General features: G+C 42.0%; 1 protein-coding gene across 10 annotated transcripts in view; it reads right to left on the reverse strand.

The window, feature by feature from the left end:
* LOC101157835 (teneurin-3) overlaps positions 1–21,124 on the reverse strand; it is a 324,490-nt gene that overhangs the window by 1,098 nt on the left and 302,268 nt on the right. For all 10 annotated transcript variants that reach the window (XM_023954877.1, XM_023954876.1, XM_023954872.1 and 7 more), the window contains 15 exons: positions 20,737–20,915; positions 12,132–12,236; positions 10,071–10,201; positions 7,860–8,041; positions 7,506–7,632; positions 6,436–6,633; positions 6,203–6,262; positions 5,774–6,118; positions 4,457–4,701; positions 4,198–4,379; positions 3,365–3,567; positions 2,499–2,609; positions 2,256–2,398; positions 2,041–2,165; positions 1,324–1,454 (listed from right to left, as the gene is read on the reverse strand). In XM_023954877.1, the coding sequence (XP_023810645.1) occupies positions 1,324–1,454; positions 2,041–2,165; positions 2,256–2,398; positions 2,499–2,609; positions 3,365–3,567; positions 4,198–4,379; positions 4,457–4,701; positions 5,774–6,118; positions 6,203–6,262; positions 6,436–6,633; positions 7,506–7,632; positions 7,860–8,041; positions 10,071–10,201; positions 12,132–12,236; positions 20,737–20,915 (2,467 nt within the window). The remainder of the gene's footprint in view (positions 1–1,323; positions 1,455–2,040; positions 2,166–2,255; positions 2,399–2,498; positions 2,610–3,364; positions 3,568–4,197; positions 4,380–4,456; positions 4,702–5,773; positions 6,119–6,202; positions 6,263–6,435; positions 6,634–7,505; positions 7,633–7,859; positions 8,042–10,070; positions 10,202–12,131; positions 12,237–20,736; positions 20,916–21,124) is intronic.

Genomic DNA, 21,124 nt, shown 5'->3' on the forward strand with positions numbered 1-21,124 from the left:
ACACAGTAAAAGACTGTTCACAATGCAGTGATCCTTTGTTTATCGCGGAGGTTGCGTCTTTTAAATAACCTGCGATATGTGAAATATGCTAAGTACACGCTATATACATTTACATTTGTCCATCTTTGTCTCTTGTTAAAAGTTCAAACCTTCACAGAAAAAAAAGTCCAGTATTACAGAATGAAACGAAAGACTTATGTAACTCTGGGAAGCTGAAAGCCTTCTGTACAGGAGACACGGCACAGATGTGATTGTTTGGCAAGCTCAACAACCAATCAGGACGCAGAAGACGTTATAAAAAGAAAAATAGATGCACTAAAAGAATCTGTGAATAAGTGAGATCGCAAAGGGTGAACCACGATATAGTGAGAGAACATTGTACTCCTCTACTGTAGGGCTGATAGTTTTTTTTATTAATTTGATTTATTTTTGACATCTTAATGTTTCAACACATCTTAAATATGATGTAAATGATAACGTTTGCATTGAAGTACATAAAAACACCTCATAGGTGACCTTTAAAACACAAACATGAGCTTAATGCTCGTTTTGTGAACTGAAAGTGTGACTTTTGATCAAACGGCACACAGGAATTTTCTGGATTGATATTGGGGGGGGGGGGTAAGACACTGTTGTGACAGTTCGTTTATACATTTTGCATATGTCACATGCTGTCATCTAGAGAAATGTGGTGTACATACCAGCACCTTTTTAAAAAAAAACACTTATCTTCTTTCTGCTTATGAAACAGTTTCATTTTCCTGTCCAGTTTACTCAATAAACAAAAGCAACTTTTGAAATGACTTTAGCTTTTTATAAAGTGAGTTGCCATTTGCCGTTTTTATAGGAGCTGATTCTTCACCAAAAGTGAATTTCACAATTCTAAAGGAAAAACTACAAACAAATGTTTAAATGGAGTTCCTGGAGTTTAGTTTTGTCTCGTCTAGACAACGTCTTTATTTGCTTTTGCCAGTTTTATTCAGTTTTTAGGAAACTCAATGCAATAATTTGCTAAAGGTAGAAAAATCATTCACGATTTTTCTAGTCTTGTAATTCCCTGCAAACGTTGGAGCTGCAGATGAACATGTCTTCAAAATGCTAAACCGATTTAGGTCATTCAGAGTCATTTTTCAGATGCAAAAATAATTGTTTGGATGTTTGTGGAATGACCAAGAAAATTCTTGTTGTGAATATGTACGTTTTCCGTCACAATTAGCAGAAATTGCACGAGATGAAATGGCTGCTGCCTGCTAAAGCCAGTTTAGCAGCAAAGTGACACCTTTATTACTCTTCTCCTGCCTCTTCCAAGAGAAGAAAACTTACTGGCAGATCATCCCACAGCTGGCTCTTTTTCATCTCCAGTGACGGCTGTCTCAGTTCAAACTTCGGAATGGGGAATCCTGGGATTGCGTTGTGGAGATGAAAGCCAAATGTGACCAACCATATGTTGACATCTGCCATTAAAAAGAGAAACCCATTAGTTTACAGTGAAATCGGGACATTTCTTTCTTTGTGGAATGACAACAAAAAAACCTTGTGTTGTTGCAACTTTTAGAATATAATAAAAATGTTCTGCTTTTTCAAGTTTTAGAAATTCTGTTATTTTAATATATTCAAGACAATTTTTAGTGTATTTTGGAAACTAAAAACAGCAATTAAAATAGTTTATCAATATGCATTATCCACTTGGCTTCAAGCGTTTAAAAGAAGCAGCTAATCTCAATTTTCTTGTCAAAATTTCAAAATAAAAGGAAGCCATTTGAACCCGACTTAATGTAAATTTAAATGTTTTATGTTTCAGGTTTTGACTAAACTCATGTGGCTGTAAAAGGAAAAACATCATGACTCAGAGATTTTTTAAAACTAGTTCATGCATTTCCTATAAATGGGATTAAACTGAATTATTGCGATGTTTTTAAAAAAAAACAACCTCAAAATGCAGCAGGATTTTGGCCCAAACCTTCATGCTGCAGCAAAAAATCCAGGCGATTTGGCACATGAACTGGGCTAAATGATAATATATATTATTTTCCTAGGTACCTGTGACGTACTCTTTGACCTGGTGAATCTTGCTAATGGGGTTATTTCCTCTAAACATGTAGAGGTTAAAAGGCTGAGGCTCCTTTCCAACACGCGTCCAAGTGCTGATGTCAGGAGTGGTCCATCTGCGTTTACATAAAACAAAACAAAGAAATGAGATTCACAGCAAGAGTAATCCGTGCTTGGACTGAAAAAGAGCATGACAGAAGGTTTACCTCCCTGCAGGGATGTCGTAATCTCGGTCTCCGAAATGCAGCAGTCGTGTCAGAGGATCGTACAGACCTCCATGGAAACCAATCACCAGAACAAAGTCTGGGTTGGAGTCAAAGTAAACTTCGCCGTATGCCGTGTACTGCACCTACACACACCAACACACGGTTGTAATCTGATATGAAGGCACAGAACTGTTTCACAAAAATATGACATGCTCGAGAGCTTACGAGAAAACAAACACATACCTGTTTCAGCAGCAGCCCGTTGTTGCTGAAGACAGCCAGCGGAGTCCCGGTGTTGTCACACGCAATATGAAACTCATCCCCGCTGCTGATTTCCATGGCAAACACGTGGCCCTGCGCAGGAATGCACACGACACTGTTTGAGTGGACGAATGATCTGGAACTTCCCTACGACTCCAGGTCTGTGCTATCAGGGGTTCCTAAAGCTGCTGAAATGCAATTCCTGAAAAATGTCCTGTTTTTATGTCTTACTTAAAATTGTGTCAGTGTTCACAACTTGGAACTACCTGATTAAGCATTTGATGAAGAAATATAACAATTTAGACAACAGATTTTCCCGATTTCAAAGACAACAAATCCAAGTTGCCTTTTTTCCTGTAAAAAAACTTTTCTTTTCTAAATTATTTGGCAGTTATTGTTACAACATGTCTTTAAATATGTCAAGTACATGCTTACAGATAAACCTGACTAAAATATTGCTGGAAAATCCTCAAATAGGTCTAACAAGTGCTTAAATTGAAGTGAATCCTTTGTCATTTAAAAACCCAAAAGATGATTTCAGTTAAGATTTTCAACAACTTTTTAAGCATTTTATTCTGAAACTGTTAGGTCCTACACCAAAATAAGTAACACTTATAGATTTTTCTTTGTTTTTTTTATAGTCTTGAAATTAACAAAGACTAAAATAAATAATTCTAAAATAACAAACAACAGAGAAGCTGTCCATTTTTTACTCAATGCTAATAATAACAAAATACTGCTAAAAAAGTTATTTTTTGACAATTGACAAACAAAAACCACCCACATTTTCACTGGACATCAGCTAACAGAGTCTAGTCAGTGTGAGAGTAAGTGTCTGAGACAGCTACCTGCAGATCATAGTAGAAGGAGGTGATCTCGGAGCTGGAGTGGTTGTAGACGTGGGTGATCCTCGTGGGGTAGTTCAGGTCTGCGTAGAAGAACTGCAGGTGTTGGCCTAAACTGTTTTTTGATGCCACGCGCCGACCCAAGCCATCATAGCGGTACGTGATGGTCCAACTGGCTGCTTTACTGTACACACGGGTTAAAAGACCTAAAACCAAAATGAGCAAAGTGACCTGTTAAAAATAGGCAGGAATTTTGGGAATCATACTCAGGCAGTGACACAATTTAACTGAGTATTTAAATGTATAACTGAAATGTCTCATGGAAGCTGGTACTACGGTGTCCCTGAAGTCCTAATCACACCAAAAAAAAAATCACTTGACACAATTGAATTTTAAAGTATTTGTAAAAATACATTTTAGAAATGAAAACAAAATTCCATAAACCAAAACACAATAGAAAAAATGAAACGAAACAAAAAGGAAATGTTTCAGAAAACCAAAGTACTTTCCAGATATCAAAATGAAACACAATAAGAAAGCGGAAAAGGTAAGTACTCCACTACATTGCTGATAGGAAGATGACGATTGTCCATCATTTTAACCAAAGGCAGGGACATCACTGATTGGATGACAATGTTTGATTTTTGATGTTTAGGTTTTTTCAAATGCATCTTCAATGTCTGCATACTATAAAAGTTTTATGATCAGTGTGGAGGATAGACAGTATCGCTTTATGCCAAATAACTACAGGTATACTGATAAAACTGATAAAAAAAACGGTCTCTTTCTGAGCTCATTATTATGTCAGGCTAACAAAAACTGAATTATTTCATCACCTTTTGAGTTGTACTCAAATATCTCAGCTCCTCGCTGTCTCAGGAGTCCATCTTCGTCCAACCTGTACTGAACATCTCCCAGACGAGTGATTCGGTCTCTTAGGTCATAGCGTAGCGGCGTCAGCCGGCCACTGTTGCCAGGGTTCAGCAAGTGTAGGTTTCCATTCAAGTCATAATTGTACCTGGAGGGACCAACAAATTATAGCATTGAGACTGGAAATGACACATGACTTGTTGTTTTAGGTGGAAACAGCCATACCTCCACATCAGTTTTTCATTAAGGTAGACGGTCTGCAACTGTCCATCAACATCATATTCATATCCATACTTGGTGGTATTGGCAAACGGTCCAATCTTAATCTCCCGTTTGGTGACCCTGCCCATGTTGTCATACTGAATGGTGATCCAGTACATAAGAGACCTAAAAATCTCGTACTGGATCTCCTTGATGCGGCCATGCACGTCAAAGTGTTTAGTGTAGGTCATCACCGCTGTGGATATGATCTAAGACAAGCAGAGACAAACTCAGAAAAACAATAACTTATTTTCCATGATGACAGAAATCCCTGCTGATCTGACTCCAATGCACAGAAGCAAAAGGTGTCTAAGAGGTAAGTAAAAGTTTTGTCACATAGACATATGAATAGTCTGAAAATTCTGCCATTAACTAAGATTTAGTTCTCTGTTTCACAAATTTTGGAGAAATCACCCTCCGTTGAAAAAAAAAGGAAATAATTACATTTGGTAGTAGAAGGCTTTTCTGCGATGTTATCAACAGGGAAATTGTTTTGTAAAGCTGTGCATGGTTGTAGTTTATTAAAATTTACAAAAACATTGAAAAATCAAATAATACTTTTTATTTTTGACTCTAAAAACATAAGTGACGTTTCCCAAGAACAGAGTTTATGAATGACCCAATGAACATTATAACAGGTGAATACAATAACTCTTTCACTCTGTTTTGATTTCTGGGTGTTTTTCAGGAATTTTTCAGAAATTCTGGGAAGGTTCTATGAATATACGTGAAAACACTTAAACATGGGTCTGCGTGTTGCTTTTTCAGATGTAATTTAGCTAAATATGTGAAAACAAGGTGTAAAAACAAACCTAACATGAAGAACTACGGCTTAGTTTAAAAAAAGAATACCTAAATCAATCTTTCATTTGAAAATGTAATTCTGATTCATCCAATTAAGGAAGTAATTTCCTTTTAAAGCAATTTTTGGACAGAATATTTTAACCATCTTAAATATTCTGCCATTAATTATGACAAACTGCTTAAGCAGTTTGTCATAATTAAGCTAAATTGGTTATAGAATGCAAATTCAACAAGCAAATGTATTTGTAGATGTTAAATTTAAAATTAACTTTAACTGCAAACTCGTGAACTGCAATAAAATCAAAGACGTAAACTGGCAGTGAGACTCCGTGCTACTAATTAAATTACTTTACCTTTCTTGTTCATTTGATATTAAACAGTACCTTCTGCATTATCAAAGGATCTGAAGGCCTTGTTTCGCTTTGTTTATGAGAATTTTTAAAAATATTGTTAGTAGTGCTAGCTCTCCAATCTTACCTGGTTGATGTCATAATAGATGACTCCAAACTTCCCGAACTGCTCCATTTTACCAGAAATGTCATCAAACTGGTAGAGATCGATCGGCAGTGGCGTCTCATTGATGACGGCCTGCATGCTGGTGACCCTGAAGCTGTTGTCGTAGGTGTAGTCAAAGCGGGCGTTCACCATCCCATCCTCGCTGAAGCGGAATATTTGCCGGTCAACCAGCGGGCCGATTTGACGGTACCGGATGGAGCAGATGAAACCTTCGCTTTGGAGGTTAACGGTCTTCAGCACGCCGGCGGTCTCATCGTATGTGAAGCTGACCCGCGTTGAGTCATAAAGGATCTCTGCCAGTTTGTTCTGATAAGACAAAACCAATGATGAGTTTGTGTCAGTAACGATTAACATAGTCCATCCGGGTTAAGCTACATGTCACCATCATACCTGTTTGCGATATTTGTACAGGATCTGACGGCCAGTGCCTAAAAAGGCCACTCTGAGGAGCTGGAGCAAAAGAGAAAGATTTGGACCAGAACCATTAACAACCTGTTCACATTATCATCTCATATGTAAAACAAATCACCAGCTCTGACAGAATTTACTCAGAAAACCAAAACCTCAACCTAAAGTCATTAGAATTCAAATCTGCCTGAATGAATGTATTTAAGGCCACAGACCTGTCCGTCCTCAGAGTAGTCCACTGTAACAGACGCATTGCTTTCTGGAGGGGTGTATATATTTCTGTAATAACCTATGGATCTGATGGTCTGCATGGTGTGGCGAGCCACGCTGGGCATGGTGACTGCGGACAGACGGTCTCCTGAGTCATAATCAAAGATGTACTGATGCTGGCTGTGCAGCAGCAGCACCATAGACTGTTGGAGAGGGGGACACAAAAGAAAACTGTAAATCACAAAACTCAGGTGGACTGGAGCACAATTTTCTACCTGACAAAAAGAAGGAATAATTATATACTTTTTTTGTTTTTGGTCATTGCAGTTTCAAGACATTTGTTCAAGTATAGCTCTCTTAAGACCCGGGAAAAGGACTTCAATCAGTTAGTGTCTGGACCTTGACCCGCTCTTTACAACTCTAATACTCTCTTTTTTTTTTGGTAGCTTGCTGCCAGGATTGGGATCACGGTCTTGCAGCATGAGCCAATTTCACACCAGCTTCTTTGTCTGCCAGAGGACTTCACATTTGACTCCAGAATACATAAAAATATACAGACATTTGTGGTCCACTCAAATGCTGCAAGACCTACAAAGTCATTCTCACCAAAGAACTTAACAATTCCTCCAGGTTTTTTCCTAAAAAAACATGGTTAAACCAGACAAATATGCATTGTTCTCAATGATTTCCACTTTTTGTGTTCAAAGTATCATTTAATCTCAAGATCTGTGGATTTTTCCTTATCTGACTTTGTAGATATAACAGATTGGGTTTTGTTCTTTTAGAAAGAAGGGTGCTATTTGTATAACAGGCTCCTATAAATGCCAAAATAGTGCTGGTGCATGCCAATTCTGTGATTTGAATGCATATAGTTCAGGCCTGCCGGCTATTGCAAACCCCATTTTAACAAAGACATATGGTGCCATTTCATTTCAGGGAAGTTCTTTGTTTTATATCCATATGTTTTACTGGTTTTCTTTTTGTTAGAAAAATGAAGTCTTTTAGGGCCTCAAAGGGTCATCTTTATCATGCTCATGATGGAGCTTCTTGAAAGGGCAGCGATGTCATTCCCAACCTTATCCAGGTAGGTGTAGCTCCATATCTTTCCATCGGCGAAAACTCTGGAAATGATTCTTCCTTGACTGTCATACTCCCACCTCTCAGTTGTTGGACCTCTCTGCAGGCCCGTCACTTGTCCAGTACTGCAAAAAACAAAAATTACGCTTGTGTTAACATTTATGAGATTACTTTTGCCTCCATTCCAGTCTTGGAGAATTATACTTTTTTATATGATTGAGAAACCATCATTTAAATCTGCTAAAACCCAGACATACACCAAACAAACAATGGGAGCTGTAGTGTCCTTTATTTCAGAGATGCTGTTTGCAGGATTGCATAAATAAAAATATCTCAGCAGAGATGCTCTAACCTGGAGTATGTCAGGTTAACTGACAGCAGCTTGGGAACTTGGGAACAGCTGGGAACCCACAGTGTTGGATGGCCTTGGTTGTCATAAATGATTTTCAGCAGGAACTTCCTGTGGTCATCATAGATTTTCTCTGTTCGGAGTGCTCGGTCATAATCCACCGACAGCAAGTTCCTCCCGTTTACCTGTGGGGGAAAATAAGCAATTCCTTTCATAAACAACAGAGTCTGTGCAGAGATCTGGATGTGCAAAACGTTATTAAACCTAACAATCAACATCTCTAAATGAGTTAATATAAACGAGTTTACAAAAAAGTTGTAGATTTCTTGTCAAATTTTTAAACTAGAATTTGTGTCATGTAATGAGAGTTCAAAACAGTAAAGACGAAGCAGCTTTTCTTTGTCCATAAACCATTAAATGTTACTCTAGCGCCACTTCTGGCATTTTCCATTGCTTAGCATAGCATAGATTTTCTTTTTTGTGTTTTCTTTGCGGGTACATTAAATGAAACAATTTTAACTTCTATTCCAGTAAATTCAGCATCGGCTTTCTTTTAAGTTCAAGGGAATTCGTGGTTGTTTATTTGTGCACTCAGAGCACCTTTGCCATTGATTTTACAAGCAACTCCTCAAAGGTATTTTTAAAAATCCCCCTTTCACTAGAATTTTGAGCATCGCTGCACACTTCTACTCAACATTTCCTCTCTTTTTTGCCCTCTCGCCTCCCTCATTTAACGGGGTAAACATGTTTGCGACAAAGAAAGTTGGCCAGAAAAAAAAAGCACATAACTGACAGGTTGGAAATGAACCCCTAACATTTGTTCCGCCCTTAATCTTCCAGACGGACGCACGGCGTGTCATGTTTGCACTCTTAAGTCCTGCTTTAATCTTCCTCACAACTCCATTAGTTGACTCCATTGCTGAGGTAAAAGCCAGCGATGTGACGGAGCGGGTGTCATTGAGAGTTTATTTTGCTCGCTTCTGCCGGCGGCTACGTCCAAACCCAGAGGTCCAGCGGGATCTAAATCCCAATACAGCCCTGAACCCTTTCGGAGGAATGGAACAAAATTCAATTTCAGGCTCATCAGAATCATTCAGTGATCCCTCATGGCCCACGAAGAGGGCTATTGTTATCCTGAAAGAGACAAATCCCATCAGGATAGACATGTTTCATCACTGCTAAAAGGTAATCACTCAGAACAACTTCATGTGGATTTACAGTGACTCCTTTCACTTACAAGACAAAGGGACACAGAGGGAAGCAAAATGCTTCACAGAGCATCACAGAGGAAGTGAATTGCCTCACTGCAGTGGTCAGAGGTTTACAGTCTTTTCAGTTGTTACCTGTCTGTAAAACCTGCGTACAATCGACAAATCCCACAGAACGAGGAGCCGCAATTCTTTTGGGGTTTTTTTAGGTAAAAGTTGCTCTGTATTTCCATCTAAAGCACATTACCCTGCACAGGTGTGCATCAGCCTCTGATGACAGGCTAAAAATATTCAGGTGAATCTCCAAGTCTGAACTTCTGAAGTGCCAGTGGGTGGGAATCTGACTCTGTGAACCTGTTCTCAAACTCTTTCCTGCTGAAGCGGACGTCATCCACCTGAAACCCTGCGGGCATGATGGATGAAAGACAGAATAGCGCAAAAATCAAATTTCTCTACCTTCAAGTAAGAAAATGATTTATATTTGCATCTCAAGGATTGTTGTAATTTTTTATTTTATTGTTTTCAAGTCTTATTTAAATCCAATTTTAGCTAAAACAACAATGTCAACTATAGTTTTTCCTGGTTTCTATGCCATAGAGGTCACTGCTTCATTACCCATACAGACTCGGCTGTCAATCAGCTGTCAACTGTCGACTGGACCTCCAGCTGGTAGGACACTTTTGAAAATGAGCTGGTTTTTAATGTAATGGGGAGAGCTGTCTTCATCACCTTTGAGTGAGTCACGAGCTCACTGTCAAGGAGAAGACTCCTTTTTTGGTTGTAAACCTAATACATATGCTAATGGGTCACTATTCTCACAGAGCATGACTTTTCTGCCTTTTTACAACACTTTTTTAATTTTGGGCAATAAATGGTTAAACTGAGTTTAATTACACAAACTATAATTTAACAGAAAGCTCACATACATCTTATTCCAACCTATTTTTATTTACTGTAATTGCTTTCTCCTAATTGTCCTCTACTAAGGAGAAACTGAAGCACTCACTCTTAACTTTCTCCCAAAAACCACAACTTTTCCTCTCGTCTGCTCCCTCCTGAACCTCCATTCCACCAGGTTTTGTCCGTTTTCTCCAGGTAGGGTCATGTTTCGTCGGGCAATAGTGGGGTTAGCAGCACCTAAATAAAAAAAAAAAAAGTAAAGCCTTGTAATTCCTATTTTGAGCAAAGTTTATCAAGCACATGAAAAAAAGAAGCGAAAAAGAGCAGAATTGAAGTGCTATTACTGTAGAAACCATTGCAGACTTGAATTGAATGGGCAGAGAATGCTAATTAACCCATGTGCTATCTTAAGCACTTTAACATTGGAAGTTGGGTCATCTAGACCCACTAGACAGTGTGCTGAACCTTTTTTCTTGAAGGATTTGTGATCCTCACTGGTGTCCATGGATTACATGAAATCTTTCCACCTTTATCCACCTTTGTCATGGTAGGGAGAACACGTCAATGTAAGGGTGGGGTCATCTAAGATAGCACAAGTGTTAATGTCACAACTTCTACTAGTTTGGTTGGCTTTCACACAGGGCTCCCAGAAGTGAACCAAACTGCCTGGAATAATCATGCAGATTCAAGTGCTGCTCACTTGGAGGCAGTATTGCCCCACCAAAATGGAAAAAATTGCCTGCTTTTACGTTTCTCTTTAGAAACAGCAGCCTGCATAAAGGCACATATGTTCTCCTTGAACAGCCGCTCCCTCATTTATCTAATAGAAGGTCCAGGTCCAGAAGAAAGGAATATGCAAGCATTTATAAGCAGCTCTGGTCAGCCAATCAAGAGACAGATAGTGAAGGCGCCAGTATAGAAAATTGCAAAGTTTGTGTACTGCGAGGTTGAAGTTTTCCTTTAATTTGGGAAAGGTTTTCTTTGGACAGACAGATTCAGAGAGTGGAGTGATCAGTGCACTAAGACACCAGCCGTACAGTTTCATGCACAGATGGTGGGAACAATTTAACTGCAAAAATATGGTACCAAACGTTTTTCTATGTGACACTAAAAAACAAGGTTAATACATGCAAACAGCATGTTTTCATACACTCACAGCTACTCTTCACTACACATCACACATGGTTGCTCCTTTCAACTTATAGCTCTGAACCTCTTTGCTTAGCAGTTATGGAAAAAATTTGTATATCTGCATATTTTGAGCAAGTCTTTGATCATTTCTGTTCTGTTATATAAATATATAACTCATTTCATGACAAATCTAAAAATAGTAGTGCACAAATATGTTGTCATCTCTGTCTGAGTCATGTCTGTTTGTAAATGTGTTATTTTTACATCTAAAATATCTGGCTATGGAAAACTTTGCAGTGTCTAATGGACAGTTGAGGACAAATTATTAATACCGACATTTACATGAAGCTTTGCATACACATATTTCCACCTGTTTTACCCATGTTTTTTTTGCACATGGAGGCCTTTCTGAAGGCATTTACATTTTGGGTATGTCCACGTATGAAGTTTGGATCTTTCCTGATACATGCATGATATTTCATGTGTTTCTTGCGTTTGGCATTCGTCGATCTGCACAGATGTCCATACAGGGTTTCGGCCGACGGGTCTTTATGTGACTGTTCAAAATTTTGGGTCAGTTCAGAGTTACGCATTTTATGCCTATTTTACGTATTTTACGAGGACACAACAATACAATGGTTCAGTTTATTTTCATTTGAGTTTATGTAACTGATGAATTCTCAAAGGGGCTACATTAAAGGCATAAAACCAATTTAAATGAATTCATTGTTGAAATCTAGTTCATTTTAAACATTCTAGATTAATATAATTTAACTCTGTCCCAATCAAACTGTTTTTTGATGATCACCATAAAGAAATGACCAAGAGATTATGTTGAAAAGTTGATCAAGCGATGAATTCAGCAATCTGTTCTAAAACAGGAATTAAACCCTTTAACTACATAAACAGGAGTCCTGTTGTGTCAGAAAAAAAAAGACTTGGATGAAAAACCATATTATCGACAACCTCAAACCCCCTACTTTGCAATCATTGTTCTGTATTTCAACAGTCATGTCGCAATCTGCGCCAAACGCACCTGCCAGAATATGAGGCTCTGTCTGGAAGTGTGTGTCCATCCCGTTGGCATAGATGACTCTGAGTGAATGATCGTTGCCCACTTGGTAACTGTTGCGAAGCTGATCTACATCGTAGACAGAAAAGAAAAAATAGTGCACATCATTTGATTTAATCACAAATTTAAGGGATTAGGCCTTCTTATGAAACAGACTAAGAAAAAAAATGAGAACAAGAAGAAAGAAAAGAGGTGAGGAAAAAGGTGGGTAACAGTTCATTTGATATCTGGGCCAGAGTTTAAAGCTGTTAATAGGGCAGGTATTATTATCTCCAAGGCTCAAATCAAGCTCTTCTTCAGTTCTCACTGCATAGAAGGTTGGTTATTTTTGTGAACATACATATAAGGCTGTTAAAATTATTATAAAAAAAAAGTAAAGAGTTTTGTCATTTATGTGAAAAATTCAGTTGTACTAACATTTATATAACTGGTAGATCAGTTGTAAAGAACTTTTGTTAATGTAAACTACCGGTAAATAATATTTTATGAATTGGTGGTGAAAGTAATATATTTTTCAAAAAATCAGCTAGTTTATTGATGATATAAGCTGTTGTTCTGATCAGCTGGTGGTTTGCTTGATAACAGGAGGTGACCTCCACATTTTCTGCTCCTGCCAGCAGTTGGAGCCCAAAGAGAAGCAAATCTATGACATTAATCAAGCCTTTTTGGTTCCTTTTGTGCGCATATGTGTACAATGACAAAATGGGTTGAGTATCTGAACTTTTCTGAGCAACCCTCTTTCTTCAACCCATTATTGTGACTGTGTGAACATAGATTTTTGAAAGCAAACATCTTCCACCACATTTGGGAAGAAAATTCCAAAAGTGTGCAACGAACAGGACTCCTCCTTACTGAGAGTGATTTGTCTATAGGGAGAGCACAGCAGCATTATGTGATACGTTCACCCTCCTGCTGCTCAGCCGTACTCCCTCTGGAGGTCGCTCTTCTTCTCTGTCTGTTGCTTCTCCCCACAGCTGGTTCTCATTTTACTTTGATTTGGTTCCTTTTTAAGGTCTCTGTCCCTGCATATGTTTGTCGCAGCGTCTTGTTTGGATGTTCTCTGTTTGGTTTAACGCTTTGGCATTAAATAGCCTTCAGAGTTCATTAGTCTCCTGGTTCTTCCTGCATCTGGGTTAACCCCCTTGGTTTCTCGTAACATTACGCTGCGACCATGTCCAACCCAGCAGGAGATTCGTCTCGACGAAACTTACCCGGATCCTCCGCCGGTGATGGTTCCGTTACCGGTACGGAACGGGCAGACCTGGCTCAGGAGATGCGAGGATTCATGTCAGGTATGCAGCAGCTCCACGAACGCCTCTCCCACCTGGAACGTGCGCCCTCGTCTTCTTCTCGGCAGACCAGACTGGGCCACCCTGAACCGTTTGATGGGACTGCTGCAGACTGCCGGTCGTTTCTTACTTCCTGCCGGTTGCAGTTTGACTTTAATCCTGACGATTTCCCCTCCGAGCAGAGCAAGGTGGCGTTTGCTCTGAGCTACCTAACCGGAAGAGCCAAACGATGGGGACTGGCGGAGTGGGAGCGCGGATCGGAGCTGTGTCGCTCCTTTCGGGTCTTCTCCGCTCGGCTTCTCACGGTATTCGATCCCACCACGCCTCATCGTGCTGCTGCGTCCGAGCTTCTTCGCCTTCAGCAGGGATCCCGCTGTGTCTCGGACTACGCGGTGGAGTTCCGGACCTTGGCTGCCAGCACCCGCTGGCCAGATGAAGCACTGCTCGACGTCTTCCTGCGGGGCCTGTCTGACGCTCTCAAGGACGAGCTGGCAGCGAGAGAACTTCCAGACGACCTCGAGGAGCTTATCGACCTGTCGGTTCGTATCGACCGGAGGATGAGGGAACGGGGTAACGAGCAACGCAGCCCTCCTGGTTACCGCCCACCGCGCCCCGCGGAGGTTCCTCCGCCTCATTCAAACTCCTCCCCGGAGCCCATGCAGCTTGGAGCGGGCCGTCTCTCTCCAGCTGAACGGCAGCGCCGCATGCGGGAGGGACTTTGCCTTTATTGTGGACGTTCGGTACACATTGTGCGCAACTGTCCGGGAAACGCCAGGGCTCCCCAGCAGTGAGGAAACTGGTGAGTCGCAACCATTCTTTTTCCTCTCCTTCTCGTCCCTCCACCACAGTTTTGGTGGCATATGCTGGAGCCCAGGTGGAATTTGACACTCTTATTGACTCGGGGTCTGATGGGGATCTGATCTCCCAGGAGGTGGTGGACAGACTGAAAAGCCCCACCGAACCTCTGTCTCCAGCACTGGACATTCATGCCATTAATGGGACTCTCATACACAAGGTTTCTACTCGTACTGTTAAAATTTCTGTGTTGATCTCTGGAAACCACTCTGAAACCATGTCGTTTTATGTTGTTGAATCCCTTAAACCTCCTGTTATTTTAGGGTTTCCCTGGTTGAGCAGACACAAACCTCACATCGACTGGGCCTCGGGGCGGTTTCTGTCATGGAGTCCTTTTTGTCTGCTTAATTGCCTTTCCTCTGCCTCTGTTCGTAAGGTTGTGGAGGCCCAAAAGTCTCCGGAGCCTCCAGATCTCTGTAAAGTTCCGTCTGTCTATCATGATTTGGGCTCTGTGTTTTGTAAAGTACGTGCTAGTTCTCTTCCTCCCCATCGCCCTTATGACTGTGCCATCGACCTCCTGCCAGGGACTCAACCACCGAGGGGTCACATTTACCCCCTGTCGCCACCTGAACGAGAGGCTATGGACTCGTATCTGCAGGAGAGCTTACAGGCGGGGCTCATTCGTCCATCCTCCTCTCCGGCAGGAGCAGGGTTCTTTTTTGTGGGGAAAAAAGATGGGGGTCTGCGTCCTTGCATTGATTACAGGGGTTTGAACACTATTACTGTCCGTAATACTTACCCCTTGCCACTGCTGCACTCCGCTTTTGACCTGCTAAGCGGGGCTCGTATCTTTTCGAAGTTGGACCTCAGGAATGCTTATCACCTGGTTCGAGTGAGAGAGGGTGACGAGTGGAAGACTGCGTTTAACACGCCTAGCGGGCACTTTGAGTACCTAGTAATGCCTTTTGGTCTAACTAATGCCCCAGCAGTGTTCCAGAGACTAATCAATGATGTACTGAAGGATATGCTTAACCAATTTGTGTTTGTCTATCTGGATGACATTTTGATTTTCTCTCCTGACCCAGAGTCCCACGTGCAGCACGTCAGAGCCGTACTCCAGCGCCTCCTGGAGAACCACCTTTACTGCAAGGCCGAGAAGTGCGAATTCCACTCTACGCAGACTCGGTTCTTGGGGTATGTGGTTTCTCCTGGGAGGATCCAGATGGATAACTCCAAGGTTAAGGCTGTGTTGGAGTGGCCGGTTCCCTCTGGTCGGAAGCAACTACAGCGCTTCCTGGGATTCGCCAATTTCTACAGGCGTTTCATCAGAGGTTTCAGTGGCGTTGCTGCACCCCTTCATAAGATCACTTCAGCTAAGGTGCGCTTTGTTTGGGATAAGGAGGCGGAGAGGGCATTTTGCGAGCTGAAGAGACGTTTCTCTACAGCTCCTATTCTGACTCAGCCTGATCCCTCCAAACAATTCATTGTGGAGGTGGACGCGTCTGAGTCTGGGGTAGGGGCTGTGTTGTCACAGAGAGCGTCTGATAATAAAATCCATCCCTGCGCGTATTTCTCCCGCAAGCTCACTCCTGCGGAGAGGAACTACGATATAGGGAACAGAGAGCTGCTGGCGGTGAAGGTGGCTTTGGAGGAGTGGCGCCACTGGTTGGAGGGGGCTGAGCGGGCATTTCTAGTTTGGACTGATCACAAAAATCTCGAGTACATTCGTTCAGCCAAGCGCCTCAATCCTCGCCAAGCGAGGTGGACTCTGTTTTTTGACCGGTTTAACTTCTCCCTGTCCTATCGGCCAGGGAGCAAGAACATCAAGCCCGACGCCCTTTCTCGCCAATTCCAACAGGAGGAGGTGGAGGAGAACCCCACAGAGGCCACACCCATCATCCCTGGCCACCTGGTGCTTGGAACCACCTGTTGGTCCCTGGAACGGAGGGTACAGGCTTCTGCTCCTGATCTGGCCTCCATTCCCTCAGGTTGTCCTGAGGGCCGGTTGTTTGTACCATCTGACCTACGCACCATGGTTTTGAAGTGGGGGCACTCCTCTCGGCTAGCTTGCCATCCCGGAGTAACGAGGACGGGGTTTCTTATAGCCCAGCGCTTTTGGTGGCCTACTATGTCCTCCGACATAAGGGCCTTTGTGTCTGCCTGTTCCGTTTGTGCCAGTGTGAAGACCCCCAGGACCCTTCCCACCGGCCTGCTTCACCCTCTACCTGTGCTGTCCAGACCTTGGTCCCACGTTGCAATGGACTTCATCACTGGACTGCCAAACTCAAGGGGTAAAACCGTCATTCTCACTATCATCGACCGTTTTTCCAAGTTAGCCCATGCTATTCCCCTGCAGAAACTTCCTTCGGCCAAGGAACTAGCAGCATTGATTTCACAGCATCTGTTTCGTCTTCATGGACTTCCCCTCAATATTGTCTCGGATCGGGGTCCCCAATTCATCGCGGCTTTCTGAAGGGAGTTCTGCAACCTCCTCGGGATCAAGGTCAGTCTGAGTTCGGGATTCCATCCTCAGACCAACGGCCAGGTAGAGAGGTACAATCAAGATCTGGAGACTTCCCTGCGGGCAATGTGCAGTAAGAATCCTAAGACTTGGGCTGCACAGCTTCCCTGGGTAGAGTACTCCCACAATTCTCTAGTTAACTCCACAGGATTCTCACCATTCCAGGCCGCGTACGATTCCAGCCCCCCCTTGTTCCCGCACCAAGAACAATTGGCCTCCTCTTCGGGTCCGGCGGCTTTCGTGAGGAGGTGTCGCCGTACCTGGAGCAGGTTCCGCCAAGAACTCCTGCGGAACCAGGAGCGGCTCACTGTGGTGGCTAACCGTCGGAGGACCCCTGCCCCGGAGTACAAGGTGGGAGACAAGGTGTGGTTATCTGCTACCGATGTTCCTTTGAAGGGTGGTTCCAGGAAGCTGCAGCCCCGGTACATCGGCCCATTCTCCATCACCCGAATTATCAACCCGGTGGCTGTACGACTGGAGCTGCCTTCCTTTCTGAAGATCCACCCAGTGTTTCACGTGTGCAAGTTGAAGCCTGCTAAGGTCTCTAGTCTCCAGCCTGCTCCAGCTCCTCCTCCTGCTCCTCGGATGGTGGACGGAGGACCTGTTTACACCATTCGGGAGCTTCTCGCCTCTAGGAGAGTGGGACGGGGCGTCCAATACTTGGTGGACTGGGAGGGTTACGGCCCTGCGGATCGGCAGTGGGTTCCAGAGCGCCACATCTGTGACCCCGGGCTGATCACCCGTTTCCATCGCCTCCACCCGGATCAGCCCCGTCGGGGTCCGTCTGGTAGCCGGACTTCGGGGAGGGGGTTATGATACGTTCACCCTCCTGCTGCTCAGCCGTACTCCCTCTGGAGGTCGCTCTTCTTCTCTGTCTGTTGCTTCTCCCCACAGCTGGTTCTCATTTTACTTTGATTTGGTTCCTTTTTAAGGTCTCTGTCCCTGCATATGTTTGTCGCAGCGTCTTGTTTGGATGTTCTCTGTTTGGTTTAACGCTTTGGCATTAAATAGCCTTCAGAGTTCATTAGTCTCCTGGTTCTTCCTGCATCTGGGTTAACCCCCTTGGTTTCTCGTAACATTATGTCCTTGTCAAGACTGCAAACTGTGACTCAGAGGGTTTGCCTGAATAACTGGGTTATAAAGACATGTGCAGATTTCACTCTATGGGACAGCAAAAGCAAAATCCACAGAGTCCAGGGTCATCTCCAATGGTTTCAAAGCAAATGTGCAGTGTTGAAGTGGGTGATGACCATAGCAGCTGTTTTGCTTACTGTTAAAGAGAAGGCATGATCTTCCTAATCTGGTTAAAAAAATGGAGGGTTTGTGTACCATATGGATTAATTGGGTTCCAAAATAAAATCCTTTGAATGACGAAAAAAATAAGCCCCAACACATAACCCCGTGGAACACCTTAGCATAGCCAATGAGATAAGACATTTTGAATTTAATTTATATTTTTACATAAACTTTTTACATAAAATTACATAATAATTTTTACATAAAAATTAGTTATGTTTACGTAAAAAACACAACATATTTTGTTATGTTTTTTACATAATAAAATATTTAAATTTTAGGCTATTAAATCAACCAATTAAAACTGATTTCTCCCCCAGTGGCAAACTACTCCGTTTCTTTGGAAAGCTATTTTTAAACACAAAGAATAATACTTGATATGAGATGAGATGGGATTGATAGACACTAAAACAAATGAAAGATTTTGGCTAATATAATTTGAGGAAACGTTTTTCATGAAAACTTCTTGCTTACAACTTTGCAGCAAATAATTTCAAATAACATAATTGTGACCTATAACAACATGTCCAAATTAAATCAAACTTTATTTATATGGCACTTTTCATATGAGTAAGTTAAATAGCATTTGTTCTCCGCATTTGACCCATCCCCCGAGGGTGAGCTGCAGACACAGCCGCACTCGGGAACCATTTGGTGGATCAACGCCCCCCAATCCAACCCCTTAATGCTGGGTGGCAAGCAGGGAGGCATTGGGTCCCATTTATAGAGTCTTTGGTATGACTTGGCCTGGATTTGAACTCAAGATATTCCAGTCACAGAGCGAACACTCTACCACAAGGCCACTGAGCTGGACTAGAACATAAGACAAAGTGCTTAGCACTAGAACAAAAACATAAAGCAAGCACAACAATAAAAAAAAAAAAAATCAAGCCCCCATCCCCACAGAACCCCTAATCCCATTCATGCCTCCCACCCCCTAAATGATGGAGATTAACTTTTGGGAAAGATCAATAAATTAGATGTTTTGGGTAGAATTGTCTCTTAAATATACAATTTGGTGTTTTCAGTGTAAATAATCTAATAATATTGTAAAGTTCTGTCCAAAACCTGCAGTTATTGTGTAGCCCAGGAGAAAGCTTTGAATAATACAGCAGGCCACTTTGATGCCATGACAGGAAGGCTGTCAGGCAGGGTCTGTAGCTGATCCTCTCTCCACCCTTCCCCAACACAGAAACATTATCATGACAGAATACAGCAGGTGTACTTGCTTGTTTACCTCTGCTGGCCTGTGCTTGCACATAATGGGATTTTACATTTGCTAAATCACTTCCTTAGGCAGGCAGTTTACATGATAGTGAGGAGGCATAACAATAAATAATGTACATGAATTGAAGGGGAGGAATGATTCGCTTGTCAGTGGCTTTGAATAGCTTATTACAATCCAATCAATAGTGCCGTGCTGCGAAGAAGAATCGACTCTTATTTTTTTTTCCCCGAACACTCTCGGCACAGACTTTGTAACAAATCACCGGCAGCCACTCGAGGCCTCCCTTCAACTGGCTCATTAGTTCAGATGTAACAAGAGCATCACTGCCAATTTAGTGTTTTCCTATTTGTTTAGGAATTATGGTGTGACATGAAGGGTGATGAGGATGCTGAGACTAGCTTTGTTTATCTTTTCTTTGCCATTTTCAAATAAATTTGGTAGAATTGAATTCATTTATCCTTTTCCCTAACACTAATTTATCCTTTACAAGGGCCTGCAGGGGTTGGAGTCCATCCAGAATGCCTGTAGCCAAGACCTGATTTATAACCTGGACATGAAGTCAGTCCATCACAGTGTAGACACACTGTCCCTGTCTTTGAAAGGGAGGAAAGCCCACACAGAGAAAACCCATGCAGGCACGATGTGAACATGCAAACTCAACACAGAAAGGCCAGCTGCCTGCTAGCTGTGAAGCAACCGGGCTGATCACACAGCACCACCGCTGTCGTAAGTGGACCCACTGATAGTTAAATCCACATCCTGCACACCTCGAACATCTTCAAAGGTTTTAAAACAGAGGACCAACATTTGAAATTCAACGGCAACACAGCATGTTCTAGTAATCCTCCCTGACACAATCCAGACAGCTTTTTAGCTTAAATGAATCCTGCTGTTTTGTTAAGTTGGCAATGCAACGTGTTAAAGTATAGAATTTGGTGATTTCACTACAAATTTGTATTTAAGCACCTAAAACTCAAATGGGGCTTTTCCCTTTCTTTCACTTCAGAATAAAATATTTGTTCACAGATTTGGTCTGTAAATTAAAATAAAACGAAAATATTTCAAAGCTTTGACAGTATAATTCCAGTGTCTTTAACAAGGTCACAAGCATAATTATATATTTTAAATACTATTTTCTTGCTTAATTATAACAACAATATATTGGGCAGCAGCAGACTTAGAGATCACAAGCTTAATATCTGCTACAACAGGCACAACAAAAAAGCATGCAGTTTTTCATCCTTTTTTTTAATTAAATACATTTCTGCTAATTTATTGAAAACTACAAATTGGAAAAAAAGGCTTATTGGGTTTTACTTTACTTTGATCCATCTAGATTTGTTTAAAGATGTTTCCGCTGATGTTGGTTCACTGGATCATTCTCCTTAATAACATTCTGTCTGTCCTCTGCACATCCTCATACTTGTTTTAGCAACTTACCTTGCACCAAGGTGTAGAAGGAATCTATTGAAGACAGGTTGGTTGTTATGGAAACATCTTCATCTCTTCCGGATGTCTCGATGTCAACCGCGACAGCTCCTGATGACATGTCTCCATGGAGATTGGTTACTACTCCAGTAGGGAAGGTCACATTAGTCAGGCGACCCTCGCTGTCATAGCTACAGGAGCAGACAGGATGCAGTTAGGGCTGATGGGACTTTAACTGTCATTAGCTTTTTGTGCCAGTGGAAAAACCCAAAGAAACCTGCAGATAAGGACCAACTTTCCATCAATAAAGTGCACGTGCTTATCTTAACTTTAATGATTAGAACTCTCTGGTTTTCCACAAACCATGTACTTAACTCCAAACTTTCAGGAGATAAGGACC

The sequence above is a fragment of the Oryzias latipes genome, chromosome 1 (genome assembly GCF_002234675.1).
Source record: "Oryzias latipes chromosome 1, ASM223467v1".
Lineage (NCBI taxonomy): Eukaryota > Metazoa > Chordata > Actinopteri > Beloniformes > Adrianichthyidae > Oryzias > Oryzias latipes.